The sequence below is a fragment of the Cyprinus carpio genome, chromosome A18 (genome assembly GCF_018340385.1).
Source record: "Cyprinus carpio isolate SPL01 chromosome A18, ASM1834038v1, whole genome shotgun sequence".
NCBI classification, from domain to species: Eukaryota; Metazoa; Chordata; class Actinopteri; order Cypriniformes; family Cyprinidae; genus Cyprinus; species Cyprinus carpio.
In genome coordinates, this window is record NC_056589.1 from 19,047,481 (window position 1) to 19,069,620 (window position 22,140).

Sequence of the window (22,140 nt, forward strand, 5' to 3'; positions counted from 1 at the left end):
TGGCTAAAACTATAACAAAAAAAAAAAAAAAAATAACATTAACATAAGAAAAAAAACTAAAAAGTTTCACTCAAACTGAAAGAACTGAATAGTAAAAAAAAAAAAAAAACAAGTTTTTTTTTTTTTTTTTATAAGAAAACACACTACAAGTTTTTTTTTTTTTTTTTTTTTGAGTCATCAGATAATTCTGGAAAAGTTTCTGGGCAGCAGCACACGGCGGTCACCTCTGCCAAAGTCCCAAACAGCTGGATGTCTCATCACTGAGGTCTGAAGTTCTCTGGCAGAACATAAGATGGACTCAGGAAGATCAGCATGGGTTTACTCTAGTTGGTTCCGGTGATTAAAAAAATTACTTTAACATCTGATGCATCACCTTTCTCAGCAACAAAGCCCTCCTGTGTGTGTTTTTTTTAGTCTGACCTTGAACTACATAATATATTATAATTGATTCCAGATGTGGGGCAAAGTGAGATGGGACACAATACATGTGAAATACCATTGTATTTGTTTGTTTCTGGCTCATCCATGCTAGTTAATGTGTAATCTTGAAATACGTTCTTCTAGGCGTGGTCTAGGTGCTTGATGCCTTCATCAATACATATATTGTCAAGTTCTCCGAGAGGGTACAGAGTTTAAAATGTACAGCAAGTTCTCCTAGCTCAATTCATTCTTGGAGGATTCTCAGAAGGATCAGAGATGGCTGAAGGAACTGGCATGTCCAAGGCCTTGGCTGGCGGCATTGGGGTCCTCACAGTTTCTTCTGTTTGTGGTTTAGTGTTGATGACTGTGATGTATAAAATTCAAATAGATAAATTCCCTCCAGTGAGTCCACCGACTCCAACTAAACCGGTTATTCCAACAGGACTTCCACCGACTCTCAGGCTTCCTGACTATTTGATTCCTGAGAGCTACAAAGTCTTCCTCCAACCGTACTTTTACGCAGCGATAACTAACAACTATACAAACCAATCCTTCGTTTTCACCGGGAACTCAACTGTAAGAGTAAAGTGTATGGAACTCTCCAAGAGCATCTATCTTCATGTTCACGACCTAAATGTGACGACTGTGGAAGTGACAAAATCTGATTCAAATGAGAAATTAGTAGTGAGTGGATATAAAATTCATCAAAATGAAAGTAATTTTCTTGAAATCCAACTCAAGGAAACAATGTCTGGACATGGGACCTACTATGATATTTTCACCAAATTCGAAGGGGAACTTCTTGATAACTTGGCTGGGTTTTATGCGAGCTGGTACACAAAGAATATAAAAGCTGAGGAGGTGGAGGAGGAAGATCAAGAGAGGTAAAGACTCAGTACATTATATTAAGAAATCTAGCTTCTTTTAATACAAACATCTTGTATGGACAAGTATATACAGTATATATAATTTATATTTTTGTCTTAAAAAATGTTGCTTTTCAAATATGTTTCAGTTCAGTTAAAACAGGAACTTCACTGACAAAATATGCATGTCTGATTATAACAAACTTAGAAACACCTCACGTATTTCCATGTATTTGGTTTGGTCACTGTTGTTTTTCCAAGTGGATACCACACTTTTTTTTATTTTTATTTTTTTTATGACAACATAAATCCAGAAAATTCGAGCACAATTACTGTTGTTTATTTTTATTTACTGTTTTGCATAAAAATGTCTCCACAAACAGATTCCTCGCCACCAGTCTGCTGAAACCCACAGATGCCAGGAAAGTATTTCCGTGCTTTGATGAGCCAGCGCTGAAGGCTGTGTTTCATATTACTGTTATCCACAGACCTGGCACTTCTGCCCTGTCCAATGAAATAGGAGGTTAGGATCCTTACTAGTAATGCACTGATCTAACTGTACTGATAATAATGAAAGATGATTTCATATAGATATATATAGTCCTCCTGTCTCTAATACAGATAACAATAAATATCAAAGCAACAAACAGACTGTTGCAAAGGACTTAAAAAAAATAAATAAATATACAATCAAGGTAATATTGTTCAGTATAACTTCTATTTTTGTTTTATCATTAGTGCCAGTTAAGACAGAAATAGATGGAGAAGAATGGATTGTGACTACATTTGAGAAGACCCCCGTAATGTCAACTTATCTGTTGGCTTTCACTGTATCTGATTTTACGTATATATCAAAATCTTCCGGTACTAACATACATGTATGTTTCTTTTATTTTTAATTTAAGGCACTCTTGCTTATTATTTATTTATTAATTTATTAACATTTCACAAATTATATGTATTTCCAAGATACATGCTCGGACTGAGGCTATTGAAGCCGGCCATGCTGACTACGCAATTCAAGTAACAGAGAACATTCTGAAATACTATCAGAATATATTTGGATTGAAATACCCACTAAAAAAAATAGGTGAGTCAATGGAAAGGAACCCCATTCACTTTTTCAATGAATTATTTTATTTGCATGCATTAATATGTGTGGATGAAGTTTAACACTTAGTAAAATTATAATTTAGCCATAAAATTAAATAATTTATTCACCCTCAAATTGTTCCAAAGATGTATGACTTCATTTTTTAGAGAAAACATTTTTTAAAAAGTGTTTTTGCATCTAAACATTGTAAGTTAAATAGGGTCCAAGGTTGTTTGGGAGTCCTCTGTCCATACAATTTTCATTGTATGGACAAATGCATCCTTCAAAATATCTTCTTTTGTGTTTCACAAATGAAAATAAAGGCAGGTTTGGAACAACATAAAGATCAGTAAATGACAAAATTTTAATTTTTGTGTGAACTGTCCTAAATTGAACAGATTGAACAAGCTAAAATGAGAGCATACAAACTCAAGGTTTACAAGATCACATGCTGAATTTGTTTTATTACAGACCAGATTGCTTTGCCAGACATCAGTGCTGGAGCATTGGAAAACTGGGGTTTCATTTCATATCAGGAGTCAGGTCTGCTATATGATAAAAAAACCGCATCGTCCTTTGATCAAGAGCGGGTAGCCACTATGATCGCTCATGCATTGGCACATCAGGTAAACATATCCATTTATTCAATATCATAATGTATAATATAACAAAACAAAGCATGATATTACCCACTCCAACAATTTTAACTGACCAAGTAAATAATGAAATGATAGGAAAATTTATAGGAAGCATTTTCTTTTTTTCACATTTTGATTAGCTTGTTTATTTTGCCTTCCTATAGCATGATAGTTCATTGTGCTTTATTATTAGCATTTTCTTTGCTGCAAGTCTACAGAACAGAACATTAGATCATCCACTAGAACCCCTAAATGAGTCTTTAACTAAATCATCTTTACATTTCATACCTGTGCTTGATTTCAGTGGTTTGGAAACCTTGTTACCATGCGCTGGTGGAATGACCTTTGGCTCAACGAAGGATTTGCGACATACATGTCATACATTGGGGTGCAAGATGCCGGCTGGGACTTAGTATGTTTTTGTTTATTTTAGAACAATGATTTAACAATAAACCCATGGTTAATTCTTTCTTTCATTCATTTTCATTTGTTGACACAGCTACAATGGCCATAAGTCCATTAAATTAAAACTCTACATCCCTCAACCTCCTCTGATGATATGATTGATTTGTTTTTTTAGAGAGATCTAATTGTTCTCAGAGAAATCCAGACCGCCTTTCAAGTGGATTCCTTAAACTCTTCCCATCCTCTCAGCTTGCAGGAAAATTATATCCAAACTTCCGCTGAGATCATAGACCTTTTTGATGATATCACCTACAGAAAGGTTGGCATCAATACATTTCTGATGTTGATAAGCTTAAAGGGATACTCCACCCCACTTACCCCCATGTCGTTCCAAACCCGTAAAAGCTCAGTTCGTCTTTGGAACACAATTTAAGATATTTTGGATGAAAACCTGGAGGCTTGAGACTGTCCCATAGACTGCCAAGTAAATAACGGTGTCAAGGTCCATTAAAAGGTAAGAAAGTCGTCGTCAGAATACTCCATCTGCCATCAAACGTGCAATCTGGGTTATATCAAGCGATGGGAACACTTTTTGTTGTGTATTGCTTTTATTCAATACTTCCTTTGTCAACGGACTGGTCTGTGTCTCTACCTATCACTGTATGCTGTGTATGCTCTTCTGTATCATCCACACCACAAGGATGCGCTGTTTTATTTCAACATCTTGTGGCGCGGATGACACAGAAGAGCAAACACAGCATACAGTGATATGAAGAGACACAGAGGAGACCATGACAAAGGAATTATTGAAAAAAGTCGTTATTTTTGTTTTCTTCGCTTACAAAAAGTGTTCCTGTTGCCTCATATAACCCAGATTGCACGTCTGATGACGATGACTTTCATACCTTTTATGGACCTTGACACTGCTATTTACTTGGCAGTATGGTACAGTCTCAAGCCTCCTGGTTTTTCATCCAAAATATCTTAAATTGTGTTACGAAGACGAACAAAGGCTTTACGGGTTTGGAACGACATGGGGGTAATTGATTAATGACAAAATTTTCATTTTGGGGTGGAGTATCCCTTTAATTTACAAAAATGTTACAATACAATATTGCACAATAATATATTTTACAAAGCGATCCTTTATAATTATAAGAAACCTTCAAGCTCTGTACATTCTTTAGGGCGCTGCTTTGTTGAGAATGCTGGCCACATTCATGACCGAAGAGGCATTTATGAAAGGAATCAAGGTAAGTCGAAATGGGGAAAAATGTATACTGTAAATAATAATTAATATTTTTGAATAATATTGAAGTAGCTCATTTTAATCCCCAACTCAACTACATTATATATACATATTTGAAATATTTATATTAATTATTTAAACAATGTTTTTTTATATATATATATATATATTTATAAACTTTTCCTAATTCATAAAAAAAAATATCTAACACAAAACAAAACATGAAAGTTCCTAAGTTATAAAAAAAATAATTTATGAAGATTTTAAGGTATGGTCAGGACTGACTGCATAATTGCTAATTGTATGTATTTTAGACGTATCTTGACAAGTTCCAGTACAACAACACTGTGTACAATGATCTTTGGAACTGCTTGCAAGAGGTAAATTAAGAACCTATATATCTTCTTTTCAAGTTGAAATGATATGATATGAGAAGATAATGACAAATATTTCCCACAATGATCAGGAGACAAAAGAAAATGTGGAAGCCTTCATGAGCACATGGATTGAGCAAGCGGGGTATCCAGTAATCACCATTATTACCCAGACGGGGGAGACTTCTCAAGAACAGTTTTTACTAAAGCAAACAGGGGGCCATGAGTGAGTTTCAAGAATCAAATTGCTGTTTATGTTAGCATACAATAGTATCATATTTACTGAATCATTTATGAAACATGGTACATAACAGTGAATTTAAACTACAATCAAACAAAAAAGCCAAACTACTGTATCATAATAAGTAGCCTAGCTTCCTTTTATTGATTCATTCAAATATTGTTAATTTTCTTCCTAACAGTATTCCATGGCAAGTTGACATCAGATACATTAAGTCTACTGATTTCGCAGTGAAAAACGAGTTACTGAGAGTAAATGGTCCAGGTAAGGAACAGATAAACATTAAAACATCATTTCAAATTATAAAAATAAAACTTGGCAAAACAACAGGCATAAATCTGCAGTCGCTGTTTTTTGTGATGAACCCTGCTGCTCATTCCTGAATCCTTCCTTACAGTCCGAAGGCCGCACTTTGAACTTAAAGACAAAGATGATTGGCTTCTCGCAAATGTCAACTGCACTGGCTTTTTCCGTGTCAACTATGATGAAGAAAACTGGAATAAGCTCCTTATGCAACTTGAAAGAAATCATAATGTAAGTATCTTTGAAGAATCTGCCACTGTTAGGATATGATGTCAATGCTCTACCATGTCATTTTAAAACATAAATTCAACACCCAAAATATAATACCACACAATTTTTTTCCACTTTCCTGCAACACTGCAGTTTTAAATGCATGTTCTTTTAATTCAGCTACCAATATTCTATTGGTCACCTGGCTTCAAGTGATTAGAATTCCATGGTTTGAATTTTGAAACGAAATTTGAAACTTTTTCACACAAGCCTGTGTTTGTGGTCTTCTGCATTCACATGTGTATGAATGGAAGTCAGTGGAAACAAAAGTATAGTGTAACCTCTCCGTAAGTGGAGAAAAATGAAAAAGAACTGTCACATTCTAATACTTAATAGAAGTTTCTAAATTACAAGCAGATTTTTGATACCAAGAGGCCAAAATGCACAATCTCCCTCAATATTTAGAGTTAAAGTAAACGTCGCACCAATTTTGCAGTCGGTTCTTAGTTGTTATTTGGTGTGGAGCTGGGAATACTGTGTACTTGCATGAAGTAGGTTTGGTCATTTACTGAAAATATTTAAAATCCAAGCCCCAGAATACTGATGTGATCAAAAGTGGCTTAAATCAGTTGTTAAAATGTTATTAATCTATCTTTAGGTCATTCCCCTCATCAACCGAGGGCAACTAATTGATGACGCTTTTAATATTGCAAGGTAAAAATTTTTTCAATTGGCCAATGTTGTAAAGAATTATTTGGCTCGCTCTGATTTGTTGCTGTATTTTAACTGATTATTTCTATATAGGGGTCACCGCCTCAATGTCACTATTGCACTAAGTCTAACCAAGTACCTGATAAATGATACTGAGTATATTCCATGGGAGTCAGCACTGAAAAATCTGGATCATTTAATCCTTATGTTTGATCGCTCTGAGGTCTATGGTCCGATAATGGTGAGCATAAGGAAATAGTTTTGTGAATATATGCATAAAACAGTGAAAACTGTGATACTCACCATTAACCGTACAATTCTATGTCTAGAAATACCTACGCAAGCAAATCACACCACTATATAAGCACTTTGAGGAGTACACATTAAATGGAACCATTCCTGAGAAACACACTGAGCAGTAAGCAACATTTGTGTCTTGCTTAATATATATTTTGTTGGACATCTAGCAATCATTTATTTTTTCCCTCAGGTATAACCAGGTAAATGCTATTTCAGTAGCCTGCAGCAGTGGCTTTCCTGAGTGCATAGAAATGGCTAAAAGTCTATTCAAAGATTATAGAAACGGCACAAATGAGTGAGTTGCACCTTAAAGATGAAATGAAATTATTGTCAATTACAGTTCTACAAGACGCATATAAATAAATTATATTGACTTGAATTATCTTTTTACATTTAGCATTCATCCGAATTTGAGGAGAGCAATCTACTGCAGTGCAATAGCTTCCGGAGATGAGTATGATTGGGAATTTGCTTGGAAAGAATACCAAAGAGCCACAGTCACTGCAGAGAAAGACAAACTAAGATACGCCTTAACATGTACCAAAGAAATCTGGCTGCTAAACAGGTCAGCGCAGAAATATGAGCATTATACCATCTCAGCGGCCCATTTTGTTTACTTCATACTGACTACTGATGTTTGTAATACCACAGATATCTTCAGTACACTCTTGACCCTTCGAAGATAAGAAAGATGGATTTGGTCTCTACCATAAGCTACATTGCTAAAAACGTCGCTGGCCAGCCTCTCGCTTGGGATTTTGTCCGTGGCCATTGGTCCTACATCACCCAAGAGTAAGTTATGATTTTAACATTTATTTTAATTAAGAGAATGGAAACTAGAGAGACAAATGCCATCACCCTTAACTTCTTGTGCAAAATACTCATTCAGCAAACACGAGGATGTTCAGTTGTCTTTGACTTGAAATCAGTGATGAATTATGAAATGTAAATCTTGTAAACTCATGCAGGAATAATTACAGCAATCAGGAAGTTATATCATCCATGTAAATATAAAAGAATCAAAGATCAGGAGCAATTTGGGGTCTAAAGGCTGCCTTCAGCTATAAATGAATGACAGTCTTAATTGTCTTAAAAGGCTTTATTACACAATTACAGTTAAATATATGGGCATATGACTAACGATCATCTCCTTTGGACAGGTATGGAATATCCTTAGGCAGTCTGTTAGATGCCGTGACAAAAAGGTTCTCCACGGACGTTGAACTTGAAGAGGTGCTGTAGTTCAAAATTGTGTTACTCTCACATTCTTTAGTTATTGCAGAGGGACAGTAAAGTGTAATAGTGGACATTGTCTCAATCTGTAATTGTGTTTCCACCATTGATCTTACACAAACATTCCAAATTGTCTCTATACAGCTGAAGCAGCTTCAGAGGGAGCAGGACGAGGATGATCAGGCCCTCGCAGCTCGAGCTTTGGAGCAGGTCATTGAAAGGACAGAGGCAAATATTAAATGGGTGAAAGAAAACAAGCAGATTGTTAAGGAATGGTTCATGGGAGAGCTGTAGGATCTTTTAGTTTTTGTAGGCCAAGCACAATCAGAGTATACGCAGTGGAGCCAATACAATCAAAAACAGATGTAAAGGCATTCCAAAATAAAGGCAACCCCCTCTTGTGGTTCTGAGATGGTTTTAAACAAAAGATGACTTTCACTGGAGAATTATTCAAGCTTTAGAAGAGAAGAACAAAGAATGTGCAATTTTAAAATGACTACATAACACATTCCCTATGCTACGTTGAGTAGCTAATGCCAAATCTATTGTGTATACTAGAAAAAAGGCCAAGAATGAATGTTTAGGACAGCTTAATTTATTATTATAATTTAGTTGATATTACTGACTGAGTGTTGTTTAGGGTGATGAAATCACATCTAAGCACATTCAAAAAGCACTGTATGTCATTCTTTTTAAAGTTTAATCGAATTAAAATACATATAGAAATTATGAAAGATAATATTCTGAAAAAGATTACATTTTCATATAAACCCACAGTCATAATTTTGATCACTGTGATTGATTGATTGATAGATTGAAGACAAAATGACAAAGTATGTGATGTGTGTTTTTATGAGACTTAATATTTTTATTGGAGTCAAACATGTAAATCTTTAAATAAAGTACACTCTTTTTACACAACTGTATTTTTTGAGGGGGGTGCATTCATACTCCAACAGATCTAGGATGTTATGAGAAGAGATGCACTACATATCAGCTATATCGGTCATTTCTTGTCTATATTAGATATTTCATTGCACATGCTCATTTCCTCTTAGTTTTACATTTAGATAACCTTTGCTCTCATTAAAAAAAATGTAATCTTTAACAAATCTCAAAAGAAATATAAATTTTTATACTGTACATTGTAATGTTGTGATGCCTAAATTCAATTGTAGCCTTTAATACTATTGATTTGAGGGTTTTAAAATAATGCCACTAATTGGCTATAATTTTAATATTGTTGCATCTCTAAATATGATATTGTAGAACTGTTTTCAATTTACAGTGCTTGAGGATCTTAAAGGGATAGTTCACCCAAAAATGAAAATTCTGTCATTAATTACTCATGTCCCTTTAAGATATTTTTGATGAAATCCGAGAGCTTTCTGACCCTGCATAGAAAGCAACAAAACCATCACGTTCAAGGCCCAGAAAGTCAATAAGGACATAGTTAAAATAGTCCATGTGACATCAGTGGTTCAACTTTAATGTTATGAAGCTACGAGAATCAGAGAAATGCACACATGGACTATTTTAACGCTTTCATTATATTTTCTCGGATTTCATCAAAAATTCTTACAAAGGTCACAGGGGTTTGGAACAACATGAGGGTGAGTAATTAATGACAGAACTTTCATTTTTGGGTGAACGATCACTTTAAGGATATCTTTAATATAAACATAAAATACTTTAAAGCAAATTAAAATACAAAAGTCTTTATTTAAAAATGGCATTTTTGCTGTTTATGATATTTTCACGTGATAACATATGAATACTGACTGTGAGGTCTTGTTTTGTGGCGTAAATATACATTTGGTGGACAGATAAGGCACTGTGATGCACTGTGAAGCTCAAGGGTGTCATTCAGTCATCCTGAAAACAAGATCCCACACAACATAAAACAGATGTTACAAGTTTGCACAATGAAACCCCAACAAATCCTTCACTGGATCACTGTTAGTTTCACTTCATCTTAAACCTCTTGATGATAGAATAATAGGAAATGGTAAAAAGATTACACATCTGTTCATGATAAACCCATTTCCAAAACCAATTCTTTATTTGGTCAGAGCAAAACAGAAAACTGCTTCTATTAAGCAGAGAATCTTACCCATTCTTCATCGTCTGCTCCCTCACACTGACCGCCACTCTTCCCTGTATTTTCCTGATCTGCTTTGTTAGCCATTATTTTCTCTGTCCATGATGCTCCAGCGTTCTCATCTCCTGCAAAATTGCACTTCGTCACAGTACCACCGTCCAGTTTGGCGAAGGAAACTAGACAGACAAAAACAGACAGAACAGCACATGTAGCCATCATGATTTAACCAGAAGTATATACTATTTTCAGAATTGTACTTACAAATAAAGGGCCCATCTCCTTTTGTTTTAAGACGGAGTTCTCGGCCTGGCTCGAGCTCAGTTTTGTCCATCTCTGCTTCTGAGATCCAGAATGCGAAGGCCTGACTAGGACAATGTTTTGCTGTTACTTTAATCAGCTGGTCCTTATTCACAATGTCACTCAGCTGGCGCTCATTCAGACAATCGGTTTCACCCTTAGCCTCCACTTCTGCAAGGTTGAGACACACAAACCAACACAACATGCATGTAATAGTCTGCTTCAATACATCAAGACATGTTGTTATTATTGCATGGTATAACTGAATGCTGGTTGCCATTTAAAAAAAAAAAAAAAACCTTGCCATGTCAAAACCAAATGGATTTATGGTTTAAATAAATGCACTTTATGGTTACTCACTAAAGGAAGACATCAGGTATCCCGTGTTGACCTTCCTGGTATCACTGAAGTTAGGTTCAATTTCATTTCCTTTTGAATCATATTTTCTGCGATGTATTCTGCTTGGTTTGATGTACAATACAATGTAGCGTTCCTGAAATTGACACAAATTAAGATTTTATATAAAAAGGATATACCAAACTTATGTTTTTATTATATATATATAAAATATATCAACAAAAAAATTGTTGAATCACTAAGTGTCATGGGAAACGTTATTAATGAAGACATTTGTCTTTTTATGAAAAAAGTAATATTGGGGTTGGTACAATTAAAAAAAATTCAATATATTTTATGCTGATCAAAAAATACAGCAAAAACAGTAATATTTTAAAACATTACAATAAAAAATGTTTTCAATTGTACTATATTTTAAAAAGTAATTTATTCTTGTAATGGCAAAGCTGATTTTTCACTAGCCATTACTCCAGTCTTCAGTGTCACATGATGTTCCAGAAATCATTTAAAATCCTTTCCCTATTTTTTTTTTTAAACAATGTAAATTTACTTGACCCCTAAACTTTCGAACGTTAGTGCAGATTAGTGAATGGCCATGATTCCACTAACAACTTGAGTTTGAGGAAGAGTTTTAAGTTCTCTAACCTTTCTGTTGTTCACATCTGTTATGACATGGCGTGACATATCCACGACCGCCCCCTCTAAAATGACACCATGACCACTGGAAAGTAAAAAAATATATACATATAAATAAAGCACGATGCAAGAGCCAAGGAGAAAATAATAGCCACAAAAGACGCCATAGTCACAGTCATTTTTGCTATTATAAAACCATGGAACCTTTTTAACCATCACTGCCACAAACAGAAACTTGACGAAATATTCTGAACGCTTCACGGTGTGAAGCAGATCACGTATTAACTTACTTAATTTATTGTATACGGCATTTAAGGGTATCGATGTATAAGGGAGAAGAAAAAAAACAGGCTGCTCGTACGTTCGATGTCGATTTGTGCAAAAATCAGGCATACACTTCAAAGCATTACCTCTGGTGAACTAATGGATCCCATGTGGAGGACAATTTCTCATTATGGACAGGCTTGTTTAATAACGCAGTGTTGTCATAAATGCGACTCATCTTCAGCCGATGATTTGGATTTCGTCGAAAGCTCTGCTACTTCCTGGTTACGTCATCATGAATGTTGTGTACTTCGCAATTGTTACCACTAAACATATAGGCCAGTGGTCTCCAACCCTGCTCCAGGAGAGTTACCGTCCCACAGATTTCAGCTCCAACCCTATATCAAACACATCAGAACCAGCTTATCAAGGTGTTCAGTCGGTAGCTCTCCATACAGACAGGTGTGTTGGAGCAGGGTTGGAACTGAAGTCTGCAGGACGGTAGCTCTCCAGGTCAGAGCAGGGTTAGAGACACCTGATAGAGGTTATATATATAAACTCTTATTTTACACACACACACACACATATATATATATACATATATCTGCTATCACATAAGTCTATATTTTTTTTGAAAACTCGTTTAAGAATGGTATCAATTGAGTTATTCAATTATTTAATCAGGCTACTTATCAAACATTTCTCTCTCACTATAATTTTCCTGTTTCTCCAAAACAGTTTGCCATTGAATTTGGTGTTATCCTGAATGGTGCCATTGTGTTATTTAAGGGCTATAATAAAGTCTGGTTGACTCATAGCCTATATGTAGGCGGCAAATGTATTAAATCTACATTGAAAAATAACAGAAATATTCACTTTCTTTTTTTCAATGATTGTTTCCATTCCTCATGCGGTTTCAGAATGGAACAGTTTAGTGCAAAACATACAGTGGAAAAAGGTTTGGACTCTTCCTAACAAGTATCTATTGGTAAGTAAGGTTTTTCTTTTTTTTAAGGTTCTTTTAAGCTTATACATCAGTTCCATCCTGTTAAAACCTTTGTGTCACAATTCAAATTAAGTATAGGCCTAGATGCGAAAGGTACTTTTTGTGACTCACAACTGTCTTGCATCTTTTTTGGCATTGTGTCCATACAAGAAAACTTTGGCAAGACATTTGCCAGTTAATTGTAAACATATGACATTTGATCTTTACTTTAAAGATGTTTTGTTTGGATTTTTCAATTTTGAGAAGCAATATGAAAATGTTTACTTTCTTTGCAACCTAATTATTTTGCTTGGAAAATATTTTATTCACAAATGCATTATGAAAGTTATCCCCCAATTTTTCTCTTTCAAGAATATATTCACATCTATTAAATCTTTGCCTACCTCATATAACAAAATGCAACTAAAACTTTGAATTTATGCTCACTTTTGAATGTTTTTGTATAATTTTTATGTTTTGTAGAAAAGATTGTTTATTGTTATGTGATCGGTTTATTTTTTTCCATTTGTTTATTTATATATATATATATATTTTTTTTCTTTGCTTTAACAATCTAAATTGTTAACAATTAGACAATAAAAAAAACAGCCTTATGTGACAATTTATTGTAGTAAAGATAAACCCATAAAGCGTATCATATATTTAATTTTTTTTTTTTTTTTTTTTTTTTTTGTTTGAGAGAGAGAATTGGTCTACCCGCATATTCTTTATATAATCAATAAAATGTGGAAAATGTGGCCAAAATTAGAGAATATTGGCCACTATGTGGCTATAGCAATAAAACTATACAGATACATTTCTATACAGATACAATTGACCGTCTGTTTACCATTTGCCAATAAATGTTTTTGTAAGCTTTATAGTATGACAATACTTGAGATTGTTAAGGTAGTTCCGAAGGCAAAACTTAGATAGATATTGCATACTTATTACCAACATCTACATACTTTAACACATGAGCAGAGTCCCATCTTGAATATTTAGGCTCTTTGTTATGGCTTGAAAGTACATTGCCTATCTGAGATATTTCTTGACACATTTAATAAATGAATGTTAAGTCCTGGCTTTTTTAAGGTTAGTCCCTGTGTTGGTTTGATCCGCAGGTCGCTTCTTCCCTGAGCTTGATGTGTCTTTGAGACTGACTGATGATTCACATTGTTGCAGAATCCCCTGTAGAAGTGAGCAAGAATCACAAAAAAACATGTGATTCATTTAATCATTATATTTTAAGTATTATAGCCTTTGTGGACAGCTGAGACAAGCTTACGGTAACAGCCAGCAAACTGTCTCGAGATAAGCTTAAATAAATGCAAGACAATGTCATACCTCTTCCTCTAAATTAGCTTCACTTCTTTCGTGACTATATGGGCATTGTGGACTCTGCTCTGAGTTTCCACCTGTAAAAAACACCACCTCAGAGATGAACTGTCCTGAGCATTGTAATAACAGCCACAAAGTCTGTATATAGCACCATAAAACATAAACCCAGTAAGTTTTTAAAATCAGAGCTCTTTCTCACATGCTACGAGTCAAGTGTCTTATTACCCAACCAATGTCAATATCTGCTGTTTTACATCAACAAAGCTTCTTACAGTGCTTTGGAAAGTCCCGCAGCTGGATATTTAACCACACATTGCGCCTCTGAGCCCATCCACCCGGGGCTTCCACCTCATAGAGACGGTCTCTTTCTTCTTCGTGGATCTCGAGAAACTTCTTGCAAACTGTAAACAATTATTTAAACAAGTTGTGTAAGCTTAAGATTACATAAATAAATCACAGATAAGAGCCAATGTTACCAGTCTTTTATAATTCAATGCAGAGCGATTTGTGTATTTTGCACGCACATGGAAAAGTCATTTTGGAGATTAACATATTTAAATGCAGTTGTCAAAGTTTTGCAGATGCCTATGATATCTGGTGCTCACATTTAGTTGGGGAACCAAACTGGTTCCTCGGTACATCCGCCCAAGACAAAATGACCCACCCCCATATTTTTAAGATAATCTACAGCCAAACTCTTGTCTTTGGTTTGACTGACCTCTAGCATTCATTCATGAGATACACTACCATTTAAAAATTTAGGGTCAGTAGGATTTTTTTTAAAGAAATTAAACAAGGATGCAATTAATTGATCAATAGTGAAAAAAGTAAAGATATCTATTAAAGACGTTACAATAGATTTCTATTTCAAATTTCTTTTGAACTTTTTATTCATCAACGTATCCTGAAAAATGCTTTCCACAAAATATTTAGAAGCACAACGGCTTTCAACGTAAATACAAAAAATGTTTCTTGAGCACTAAATCAGCATATAATGATTTCTGAAAGATCATGTGACACTGAAGACTCGATTAATGGCGGCTGAAAAGGTAGCTTTCCCATCACAGGGATAAATTACTTTTTTAATATATATTATATTATACTTTACATACAATATTAATGTTTTTGCTGTATTTTTGATCAAATAAATGCAGCTTTGGTGAGTATGAGACTTCTTTCAAAAATCTTATCGACCCAAAACTTTTGAACAGTAGTATAAGTAAGTTTTAATTTTTAAAGCTGAGCATTTTGAATTTTTATCCTTTACATTTAAAAAACACAGCTAAAGAAATTAAAAGTGAAAAGTTATTAAAAAATGATCAACAAATAATCAATCAACCATACCTGGATAGCACACGTACATCAGAAAGACGTATTTTTTTAGAGCGTTTGCTCAACTGCAATATATCTATAGGACACTTCCTATTAGATGTCAAATAATAGATGTTAAGAAAATATCTTTGTAAGGTGTTTATGTTTTCGAATGTATGTAAAACTGACATCTTAGACACGTCTATCAGATGTTTGTAAACAGCAGATGCTTTCCAGATGAAGCAATCTTTAAAAGACATCTTACAGACGTACTCTACGTGTGTTATCTCTGTAAAAACAATTGTTTTAATATGATTATGCTATGTTTCCCAACACAAAACCTTCGGTCGTTTCTGTATACATGCCTCCATACATGCCAGGAGACATAGGAAAGCTAATTCCCAGAATCGCCTCAGAGGGTTGAGACGAGCAGAAATCCTCCAGCATCTGTAAAGCGAGTCCAGTCCTTCTCCAGTGAGAGCGAACAAACACTGAGTCCAGCACAGGGAGCTGATAACTCTGGCCAGTGCAGCTGTCACACAGGCTGCCTATGAAAAAACAAACATTTTTATAATAGTAATGTGTCATAGAAAAGCATGAGAGAATAGCCCTTCCCCTAATAATAAAAAAAAAATTACCCTTTTTTTTAATGGTGTAAAACCCTACTGCTTCTCCATTTTGCCAGAGAATTTTGCCATGTTCCCACATGGAATAGACAGAAAAATATAGGTCTTCTCCGAGAGGCCTTTCCAGAATTCCAAATATAACTTGACTAAGCAGGAAAAGCACAACTCTCTCCATCACTGACTCCACCTGGGATGATAAAAACCATCAGCGCCTTTCAGAAATGGTAACAATGTTAACATTATGACATTTCTGGTCAAAACACTGACAAAATCAAATGAAGTTTGCCAGACAATGTGATACTCACTAACACAAGTCCACATCTTGATTTGTTCGATGTCTTCAAAACATCACCAACAGGCCACCATTTGCCGCAAGTACACAGCAACCACTAAAACAATAGGCTATATATTATCCAAAATGAAACAGAATGACACAAAACAGAAATGAAAAATGCTGCATGCGCAGGACCTTGGGTTTCATCCTCAGGTGTGTGGAGAGCAAGAATGAAATGTGATAAATCACCATCTCTCAGAAACGCAAGCCGGCCAATGTTCTCACAAGTTACTTCCACCTGCTATCACAAATATCACTCTTTGAGGAACTGAAATGAGGAAATGAGTCTGTCTCAAATTAGTGAGCTGCATACCCATACAGCATTTTTGGTCGTCATAGATGCTGGGTAGGTAGGCAGACTAATTTTTGAGACAATATAACTAAATTCACTATTGAATGCATGTGTGTTTGTTCTGACTTTCTCTCCATGAGGAAGGGTGATAGGCAGGGCACCACCTGACTTGACACTGGACAGGTATTCGTCATATCCTGTGCTCAACTCGCCATAATGCCGCACAGGTAGATCCACTGGATAGGGTTTCACTTGAAAGACGACATTTGACATGTTTACGCAGTTAATAACATGGAGTTTTAATTTCACGATGGCATTATGGCACACTTTTCAACAATGCTGAATGATTTATAACTAGCAGCACTTTACTGAATGTGGCTGAGCTGCGCTTCTGTGACTGTTGTTGACAGTCTGACTAGCGTGGATAGCGCTAGAGCGTGTTTGCATGCAAAGCAAGCTTTTAAAACTCTTTTTAAAATGATCAGTTTTGGGAGTACTCTTAGGAAGTCTGACCTTACCTTTAAAACTATTCTCCAGTTTAGAGTTGGATTCCATTTTGATAGACGTTCGACCTTTGAATGTTTCTTAACAAAAGTGCGCCATCTAGTGACTGTAAAGTATGAAGAAGAGAAATTAATTCATAAATATTTTAACAGTCCGGAGGTCTTCATGTCTTCGTGGATACATAGACTGAGCAGAAACTTCCTGTTACAATAATTTATATAATTCAGTGTTGCATTTTAGCCTGGCATAGCCTAATTCAACTTGCAAATAGTATCATCATCATCACCACCAAGATTTATTTCGGTCCTCACATACAATTTTTTATAATAAATATACGTATTAAACAAAAATAGCTTGTTAAACCTACTTTTTTCATTATAATTCAAATAAGTGTCAACTTCAGTACTTTAATATAATTTTTTTCAAGCATTACGAATTATTCATTTTTGAGTTATAGCCTATATTTGTTTATCATTTGGAAAGTAAACTACATGCATCTTCTTAATTCCTTGTCAGGGTTTTTTTTTCAGTCAGACGCATACAGAGTCATGTTAGTCAAAATGGTATTCATTGTATATAAATATATTCATAATTAATTATAATTAATTGCTAATTAAATTAATTAATAACAAGCGTGCACTTTCTCTCTCATTCTGCAAACAAATTAAGCATTTAAGGAGAAAAAAACAACCCATTTCCAAACAGTGACTTTCCAGTATTTACACTGCCCACAAGATGGCAACAACATCATACATACGTGAGACACAAGACTATATACTGTGTGTATATAGATGTGTGTATATAGATGTGTGTGTGTGTGTGTGTGTGTATATATATATATATATATATATATATAACACACACGCACACATTGAAGGCTTTTTGAATAAACATGTTTTGAGGCACATTCTTTCCCAGCAAAAACATGTGCGTTACAAGTGATGTTTTATACTGAGTTCTTTTTTGACCTTGTTTTACTATACTTACAAACGTAGTCACATTCTAAATCTCGCCTGCTATGGAAAATGCATTTTGCATCCGTTTTATTCCTGTCTCCCTTCATCTCCATTACCCATAAACCACCGACTTCCCACTGAAGAAATTGCAGACATTTCTGAAATTCCTTTCACCAGGAAAGGCTAGCTTGGATTGTTAAATATGCTTTTGTAAAGCTAAGAGTTTATCCTCAAAAGGCATTGACTGTCACTTGGCAGTTGAACTGCTGAGGATATTTGACATCAGAGCAAATATTGCAGCAAAGAAAATTGGGCAAAAGACTTTAAATGCAAAGCACCTATGTGTTTCTGTTGAAGATGTAAAACAGGATCTAGCTTTGCACATCAGCGAGGTTCATGCTTGTTTTCCTTCCTTGCTTTGTCATCAGGTTGTTTGAGTAACCCATGATGCCGGATTCCTTGAGTGTCTTCAATCCATGTCACATGATCAGACCTTACAAGAGGATTATGACATTGGCCTTGGCTTTACTGAACCCTGGCCTACTTTGTAACCCATGAAAGATGACACTGACAAAAATAATGTCATTCTCACAATCTAATTTTTTATTTTATTTATTTATAACTTTGTGTATGCAAAACACAGTTAATTCATGCAATTAAATTATAATGTAACAGAAACAAGTTGCTTTTAAATAAAATATTTAAGGAAAGAAATTCTAGATGGTGGATATGTACTATAGTAAATACATGGTTGGTAATCTGAAGCTCAGGAGGAACTGCTAATAGATAATTCCAGCTAAGCGTTTTAGTGGCAACACAGCAATCCAATTGATGAATCAAAGGTTCACGCCATCCAAAAGAAGAGCTGAACTGCATGAGATTTGTTTTTCATTTGCTGGGAGTATTGCAGCAAACACATTCTCCCAAAATGTTTACCCAAACAGCCCAGACATAAGGAATGTCTCAGCTATTATTTACAAAGGAGGAGGAAGTGAATACTTGATGGTCAGTGCTCATCTGCAATAAAAATGTTTGGCTCCTGGTTTTGGGGGTGATAACAATAATAACTTAGATCATACCAAGCTGTTCTTTGATAAAAACACCACTCTATGTTATTTTCAGCTTGTTTTTCAGGAATCTTTTTCATTTTCTGACTGTAGCTGTTTACCCGAACATAATTGTTACCCTGTCCTCCAAATTCCTTTTCCTGTCTGGGCTTGGATAAAAATGAGAAACAAACAGTGCAAACATGCTTATTTCTATTTGACCTCCATCTTAATGAAACTAAAGGAAAGGTAGTCTGGGTGGAACTGCACCAGGACAAATCCATATGGACAGAAGCACAGTATCAAGGGAGTTTTGCTTTTGGTGACTGCTCTGCTTTTTCTTTTTCTGACTGTAGATTTACGGGGGCTTAACTTTGTTTTGCCAGGACAGAGGTAATCTGGGGCGCTATCCTTGTGTTTAAGCTTTGTTGTGAGCATAAAATGTAATTTGTTTTTTAAAAAAAGATGTATGATTATAAGAGACAGGAATGTGGAAAAGTATGTTTTATTCCTCTATTATCAAAATTAGTCATTTACATGTTTAACAAGTATATTTAATTAGTCTGGGATCTTTCAACAATTATCTATAAATTAAAAGTTAGTGTTAAATGTCTTAACATTGAATTTGCAGTGAGAATAGATATTTTTCTCTATAGTGCTGTTTAGCTGTATAGATGTAACTGGAAGAAAAGATTTGTTGTACAAATGATCTGGAATTGAAACCATCTGTGAACATAACTGAGGATCTGTTCATTGCCCAGTGAGACAGGAGACATGATAAATGCTGCATTTTGCAGGTGCCAAACACAAAATTGCATATTAGAAGATACAAGGTCAAGGCGATTTCCGAGGATAGAAAGAACTGAATTGCAGTTAAGAAAACTCTGAATGCTGTTTGAGCAAGAAACTATATTTTTTGGATCCATATTTCATATTAAATAAATTAAAACAGTGATGCCATTTGACTCAAATAATCAAATTCCACACAAAAATAGATTTAAATGAATATGGGCTTCTATATATTGCAGATATTCATACTTAGGCTAACTTTAATTTTTTTTTTTTTAATACTTCACATTTTTATAGGCTACTGAATTTAGAGTTTGCAGATGATTTTAAGTTTACTCAACTCAACTGAATGGAAATTTGCTGAACAATTTAAATGCATAAATCTAAAAAAAAGACTATTTTGAGTTTGTTTAGAAACCTGAATATATTTTAAAAAGTTAAACGCATTATTAATGTAGCCTTAGGAGCATTTTCCTCCCCATTTCCATCTTTTATAAAAGTTATAAAAATCACTGCTATTCTCGTGCATTAATGCTGAACAGCGATGACTCTGCATCATCACGAACGAATGAATGGATTGTAATTGTAAAGCCGTTCCGTCTCTATGAATGAAATTCTACATCGGATTTTACTTTTAGCTGACAAGACTCTGTCATTGGCAAAATATGTGCACTTCTAAAATGTGTAGATGGGTAATATTTTGACTATAGAGAATTGATTACAAATCGTTATCGTCGTAGCTGAAAATGGGGTAGATGTGAAGGTTATAAAAACCCATACAGTTTTAAAACCTCTATCAATTCATTCCATGTAACAGCTCCATGTGCCAGAGACGACGACTTACCTCCAGCGTTAATTGAATTGGAATAGGAGTGAGTGGATGTATGAAAATGAGCGCTGTAATAATCTTATCTGAACACACACATTAAATTCGCTCACACACTGTTCAATCTAGCGTTTATGAATCGCGGAATGCATCTTAAAGGGACAGTGCACTTGGATTTAATAATATTCAATCCAGTTTCTAGGAAATTATTAACATGATACTGTTAACACGTCCTGACTGAGTAGCTAACACAGTCAATATTATGTACCATTTTCTTGTTCCTTGTGGTATTTCTTGTTGTGGTCACTATTTTATTTATTTATACCTGTCTCTCCAATAGTTTCCCAACTAAAGGTTAGGCATACTTCCTTGCATAGCCTGTTTTAATTTCATAATACATTTCATTTCTTTTTCTTTTTTCTTTTTGTAATGCATTCACTCACATATTTTGTTCCTTTAGTATTTTACGGAGACAGCATAGCAGAGAGAATAGCTTTAATATGAAAAAAACCCCGATAAAAATATAAACATGTCAAGTCAATTAACGTCACATCACATATTTATATACCTAGAATTTCATACAATCGATTGTTTCAAAGCAGCTTCATAGTAATAAACAAAAATAGCAAAGTGTTGTTATAAAATGTTGAAACAACAGTTCTGAAGTGCAGTTATAATAAGACAATCGTGTTATTATTCAGCTATATTACAACTATTTTTTTATGAAATATATGACAATTCTCTTGATAAAAATATGACAAAAATATTTTTACATGTAGTTATTAAAATGTATATGGTCTCATACATGTACAACACTGTAATGGATGCTGTGGTACATGTACAGTAGAGATGATGAACAAAATTATGTAGCCTGTAGTGTAAGACACATAAGTTAGATCTATCTATCTATCTATCTCAAACTTTTTTATAGTTGTTGTTTTCTGCAATTAAGGAGATTAATAAATCTTTTAAAATCAATTGATGACGATTCTACTAGGCCTACATATTGTATTTCTGTAACTTATGACTATTTATTTATTAATCTAAGCTAAAGATGAAATTACAAAATTAGTTTTCAAATAAACATTATGCCCGCAGACCTGGCATTAGCATATATTTATGTAGCCTAAACAAGTGTACAAATCATTATTGTTACAAATAGCCTACACTTTCGTCAAAACAACAACAACATCAACAAACAAAACAAAATCCTGTCACCTTGACGTTTGAGATCAAATGGTCTCCTGGCGCCTGCATGCTCGGTCCAGTGTTCCGGTCCACGTTTTTGCATTCTCTCATGCTTGGCGTGTTTCGCTGTGAGAGAAGCCGAGTCTTGTTTACAGCGGTGTATTCTACCGAGCGGAGACCGTCAGAAGAGTCGCGGAGGAGTCCGAACGCCGAGAATCAAACACTAGCCTCACAAGCTATTTAT

General features: G+C 34.7%; 3 protein-coding genes and 1 long non-coding RNA gene across 7 annotated transcripts; 2 read left to right on the forward strand and 2 right to left on the reverse strand.

Moving 5' to 3' along the window:
* Window positions 1-175: 175 nt before the first annotated feature.
* On the forward strand, window positions 176-8,668 carry LOC109109667 (aminopeptidase N-like). Its single transcript, XM_042775258.1, has 20 exons — window positions 176-1,304; window positions 1,670-1,809; window positions 2,025-2,164; window positions 2,256-2,376; window positions 2,851-3,005; window positions 3,322-3,429; window positions 3,598-3,741; window positions 4,610-4,675; window positions 4,986-5,051; window positions 5,138-5,271; window positions 5,468-5,550; window positions 5,684-5,820; window positions 6,458-6,513; window positions 6,604-6,751; window positions 6,840-6,928; window positions 7,001-7,105; window positions 7,208-7,375; window positions 7,462-7,602; window positions 7,971-8,043; window positions 8,188-8,668. Exons 1-20 carry the CDS (start codon window positions 697-699, stop codon window positions 8,335-8,337), a joined length of 2,832 nt encoding a protein of 943 aa, XP_042631192.1. The 5' UTR covers window positions 176-696; the 3' UTR covers window positions 8,338-8,668.
* A 1,077-nt stretch (window positions 8,669-9,745) lies between these two features.
* On the reverse strand, window positions 9,746-12,109 carry arpin (actin related protein 2/3 complex inhibitor). Of its 2 annotated transcripts, none has more exons than XM_019076537.2 (6): window positions 11,845-12,109; window positions 11,444-11,519; window positions 10,802-10,934; window positions 10,406-10,612; window positions 10,157-10,320; window positions 9,746-9,918 (listed from the first exon to the last, which is right to left on the reverse strand). In XM_019076537.2, exons 1-6 carry the CDS (start codon window positions 11,934-11,936, stop codon window positions 9,910-9,912), a joined length of 681 nt encoding a protein of 226 aa, XP_018932082.1. In that variant the 5' UTR covers window positions 11,937-12,109; the 3' UTR covers window positions 9,746-9,909. The 2 variants fall into 2 exon arrangements, with proteins under 2 accessions (XP_018932082.1, XP_042631193.1); XM_042775259.1 differs by lacking the exon at window positions 11,845-12,109 and adding an exon at window positions 11,725-11,808.
* Window positions 12,110-12,182: 73 nt separating this feature from the next.
* Window positions 12,183-19,026, forward strand: LOC122148586. The gene is made up of 3 exons (XR_006162479.1): window positions 12,183-12,242; window positions 12,619-12,686; window positions 18,476-19,026. It is a non-coding gene; the product is annotated as an uncharacterized LOC122148586 (long non-coding RNA).
* On the reverse strand, window positions 12,668-22,056 carry LOC109059317 (protein FAM169B-like). 3 transcript variants are annotated; one of them, XM_042775260.1, is made up of 8 exons: window positions 21,927-22,056; window positions 17,106-17,197; window positions 16,267-16,350; window positions 15,974-16,148; window positions 15,701-15,883; window positions 14,297-14,425; window positions 14,031-14,101; window positions 12,668-13,874 (listed from the first exon to the last, which is right to left on the reverse strand). In XM_042775260.1, the coding sequence occupies exons 1-8, from the start codon at window positions 21,997-21,999 to the stop codon at window positions 13,758-13,760; spliced, it is 924 nt and encodes a 307-aa protein (XP_042631194.1). In that variant the 5' UTR covers window positions 22,000-22,056; the 3' UTR covers window positions 12,668-13,757. The 3 variants fall into 3 exon arrangements, with proteins under 3 accessions (XP_042631194.1, XP_042631197.1, XP_042631196.1); XM_042775263.1 differs by lacking the exons at window positions 17,106-17,197; window positions 21,927-22,056 and adding exons at window positions 16,431-16,533; window positions 16,609-16,626; XM_042775262.1 differs by lacking the exons at window positions 17,106-17,197; window positions 21,927-22,056 and adding an exon at window positions 16,431-16,750.
* Window positions 22,057-22,140: the final 84 nt, after the last annotated feature.